The 4,565-nt window shown below is 44.6% G+C and overlaps 1 protein-coding gene across 2 annotated transcripts in view; it reads left to right on the top strand.

The window, feature by feature from the left end:
• The window catches only part of Ube4b (ubiquitination factor E4B), a 129,701-nt gene that overhangs the window by 89,771 nt on the left and 35,365 nt on the right, over positions 1-4,565 (top strand). For both annotated transcript variants that reach the window (XM_004639643.2, XM_004639644.2), the window contains one exon: positions 2,336-2,474. In XM_004639643.2, the coding sequence (XP_004639700.1) occupies positions 2,336-2,474 (139 nt within the window). The remainder of the gene's footprint in view (positions 1-2,335; positions 2,475-4,565) is intronic.

Here is a 4,565-nt window from a genome sequence, read left to right on the forward strand (position 1 = left end):
AACAAGCTTAGCAAAGCACAGGGACCGCGGATCAATTCCCCAGCACCACATGCCAGTCAGCCCCTCCCCCTGGTGGGCTGAACTGGCCGCACACACACAAAATAAATAAATAAATTTAAAAACAAAACATGTATTTGAGAGGGCTGGGGATATGACTCCGCGGCATAAGTGCCTGCTTGGCCACTGCAAGGTCCTGAGTTTGATCTCCAGGACCGCAAAGAAAAAAAGATATATTTGAGAGAGAGCCAAATGGGAGGATCTTGCGCAGCTGTGAGGACCAAGTGAAAGTTGTTAATTAGGGAAAGAAACATATCATTAGAGAAATAATATACATGTGTCTTAATGTAAACATACCTTTTGTAGAGTAAGAAACAAATAATATATAGAATAAAAGAAGCAGAAATACCTATTACATGATTGATAGGGCACACCTTTCAGTGTGTAGAACTGTTAGAAATATGTAAGGGCCAGACTGAATTCTGACAGTTTCCTTTTGCATGGAAAAAACGTAATCAATACTATGTATGTCACAGATAATAAAATACATTTGGCTACAAAGGTGTCTTACTGTAGGAACTGAATAAGCTGAAAGAAATTCAGGTTATCATTGTACATCTGTAAATTAGTCAAAATCAAAATGATGGCATAGAACTACGGTGGCGAGCCTGTGGCACACACGCCACAGAGGAGTGTTCATGTCATTGAAAGCACTAAAGGTTCAACCTCACCAGAGTATAAGTTTGTGAAGCAATAGCTGGCATTAAAGCAGTTTGTTGCTCTAGCTTAAGCAGGTTTTGAGGACTGATAAAGTTTATTGAAGGGGAAGCGGGGCTGCTTAAATGGGCACAAGAGAACAGTTAGGGTTTGGGGGAGGGTTTGTTTTGTTTTATCTTATTTTTTGAGAGAAGGTCTCACTGTGTAGTTCAGGCCGGCCTCAAACTCACAGGGATCCTCCTGCCCCAGCTTCCTCGAGTGCTGGGATTATGAGCGTGAGCCACCATACCTAGCTGGTGGATTGGTTGTTGAGGCAGCATATCACCGTGTTCTCCCAAGCTGGTCTGGAACTCCTGGACGCAGACAGTCCCCCCGAGCATTGGCCCAGGTAGCTGGGCCTTCAGGCACGGGCCAGCATCTGGCTGGACAGGAGCAGTAACTTCATTAGCCGGTTAGGATAACTGTGTATCGAGTTGTGTATCAATGGCAGTTAATTGTGTATTTCAGCATTGCTAGTAGAGAAAGATATTTGAATGTTTCAGGTACAAAACAGGTGAATGCTTGAGGTGATGAATGTACCAGTTGCTCTGATTTGGTTTTTGTGCCTCATATGCCTGTACTGATACAGATCACCACAGCCTATAAGTAATCTGGTATTTTCTGTCAATTAAAAACAAAATAAAAATACATAATATACATAATACTATTATTCTCAAAGCTGGGGATCAAGAAAGTATTTTTTATATATCGCTCTTCCCATTCAGAAGTTTTTCATTTTTAATCTTTTATTTTTTAATTTATTTGATACCCAATCTCATTACGGAGCTCAGACTCATAGTGATCCTCCTGTTTCAGCCTCCCCAGCACTGGGATTACAGACACACGCCACCACTCCCAGTTTTAGTTGTTGGTACTATGTGCCTGGGGTTCCAGGGGTGGTACGGCATGTGGTACTTGGGATCGAACTCAGGTCCTTGTGCTTGCCAGGCAGGTGCTTAGACTGCCAAGCTGTCTCCCTAGCCTGTTTTTCATTTTTGAAACAGAGTCTCAATATGTAGTTCAGGATGGCCTTGGGTTCACTGTGTATCCTAGGCTGGTCGGAACACACAGCAGTCCTCCTGCCTCAGCCTCCCAGGTGTTGGGATAGTAGGTGAGCGCCACCATGCCCAGCCTTAGGCTATTATTTATAATAGAAACAAAAAATGTGCGGAGAAATGGCTGTAGAATCAACAGCTTAAATGAGATTACTATAATTCCACTTTGAAAGTTAAGTAATAACTGTATATAGAAAAATGGGAATGGTTTTATAAAATGGATGGGGAAACATAATAAAAGATAATGGACATTTACATAAATATTGAACCAGAAGGGCTGGGAGACGTGGTCATGGACAAAAGCTCATGGGATTCAGTTGCTCCCATCGCATCAGCTCAGTTCATTCTTCACAAATAGTGATTAAATTTCATCGTCTAGCTAACCATGGCGGTGTGAGTATGTGTGGGGCTGTGGCAGGAAGAGAAGCTAGTGCCGAACTCAAGTGTGATTTTTCCTTGCCCAGCTGAGCTTTTCACCCAGTTGAACCTCACAGTGGATTTCATTAGGGTCCTCTTCTCTCCCGCAGATGGTGATCAGCCACCCTTCTCGGAGCCCAAGTTCCCCACAGAGTGTTTCTTCCTCACGCTGCACGCACACCACCTCTCCATCCTGCCCAGCTGCCGCCGCTACATCCGCAGGCTTCGAGCCATCCGGGAGCTGAACAGGTGGGTGCACGCACATGTGCCCCTGGGCACTGCCTCCTCCGCCTCCATGTCAGGGCCCCTCAGCTGTCCCTTAGCCATCCAGGGTGCTTACCTAGTAGTGGTGCTCCAGGAATTCTGAACCCTTTCTGCTCCTCTCTGCTGACCTTAGCAGCTTTTCCTTTGTACTGTATTGGGAAGCCTTTTCCTTTCTTTTTGGCTGTACTGGAGTGTGAACCCAGGGATATTCTACCTGGGTTTCATTTAGGGTTTTTTTTTGAGACCGTCTCACTAAATTCTCCAGGAGGCACTTGAACTTGTTATTCTCCTGCCTCAGCTTCCCAAAGTGCTGGAATTACATGCGTGTGCTACTGTTTGGCTTCATTAAGAGTCAGTTGGCTTCTAGGCATGCCCCTTTCTGTCTAAACAGTGAAACAATAACTGTGTCTTCCCCATTCAGAGTCATGTATTCTTTTTTTTTTTTTTTTAATTTTATTTATTTGGGGGGGGCAGCTCAGCCCACCAGGGGGCGGGGCTGGCTGGCATGTGGTGCTGGGGGATTGAACCGAGGTCCCTGTGCTTTGCTAAGCTTGTTCCAAGTAGGTGCTTTAGACCACTGAGCCATCTCACCAGCCCAAAGTCATGTATTCTTGCAGGCTAGTGATTCGCCCTTGGACCTGTTGTCCCATGGCCTGCAGAGTCCTGGGGCAAACAGCAGGTTCAGTTTCACTGTTCGTTTGTTTAATGTATTTGGTACAGGGTCTTACTTTGCAGCTCCAACACGTAGTGATCCTCCTGTTTTCAGCCTCCCCAGCACTGGAATTACAGGTGTGTGCCACCATGCCTGAACTCCGTGGCCGGCTACGCGTGCCTGTGGTGACAGCGATCAAAACTGGTCCCTGCACTTACCTAAGCAGATGCTTAGTCCGCTGAGCTACCTCTAGCCCGAGTTTCATTGTTTCTTAATCTAAGCGTTTCTGCCTAGGCACTGGCACTTCCGACCAAGTGGAAGTCCCCAGGGTGTGGGAGCAAACATTTTTTGAACATTCGGGTAATGATAGAGAAGTTACTTCCATACTTAGGTGTAGTCTGGCTATTAGAGAAACTGTGTCATATTTACATTGTTAAAATCATTTATTATATTTATTCCATAGATTCTTTCAGAGGTGTTTTTTGTTTGTTTGTTTTTGGCAGAACCGGAGATTGAACTCAGGTCCTTGTGCTTGCCAGAGAAGCACTTATTCCACTGAGGGTTTTTTTTTTTGTTTTTTTTTTTCTTAGTACCAGGGATTGAACTTAGGATCCTACACTTGCCAGGCAGGCACTTATTCTACTGAGCTATCTCCCCAGCCCCACTGAGTTTTTGGTCTAAACACAATTGTGTTGTCTGTAAATAATGATGGGGTTTTTTGGTTTTTTTTTTTTTACTTTTTTCCATTCTGATGCTTTTTTCCTCTTGTTATGCTTGAGCTTATTGGCTTTAATTTCTAGTAATATGTCAAAAATGGAAATACAGAGAGTCCTGCACCCCTTTATCCTTGGGCTGTGTTCCGACACTCCCAGGCAGTTCCTAAAGCGCTGGCTCCTGCCAGGCCCCGTGTGTGCCATGAATTTTCCTGCCTGTGGATATCTACAGTAGATTGTGAGCGATCACTAGGCGCGGCGTGGCGTGGCGTGGTGTGCATCCAAATCCCAGCAGTCAAGCAGGTCTGCGTCTCAAACACCAGGATAAATACATTTAAATTACAAGTGAAATACCGTAAGAAGCTGACAATAGGAACAAAATAGGTCAGTTATACTGGAGTCAAGCGATGTGACGGTGTGCAGTCTGTCTCTCTGGAAATGTCTCGTTATCCTAACCGTGGTGGACCATGGGTAACTGAGACCGTGGGTCGGGAGGTACTTGTAACTCTCACGTGTGTCTTGTCCACTGGGGGAAGGAAAGCTTTTATCTCATTGGATATTCAGTCTGTTAATATCCTTTCAGGATTTTTGAGTCTGTTCAAAGAAGAACTGGCCTATAATTTTCCTTTCTTTCTAAGTTCTCCTTAGATTTTTGCCTCATTGAAGGAACCAAGGAATGTTCCTTTTCAAAATATTCTTCAGAAGAGTTCA

Source organism: Octodon degus, unplaced genomic scaffold (assembly GCF_000260255.1).
Source record: "Octodon degus isolate 3935 unplaced genomic scaffold, OctDeg1.0 scaffold00113, whole genome shotgun sequence".
Taxonomy (NCBI): Eukaryota; Metazoa; Chordata; class Mammalia; order Rodentia; family Octodontidae; genus Octodon; species Octodon degus.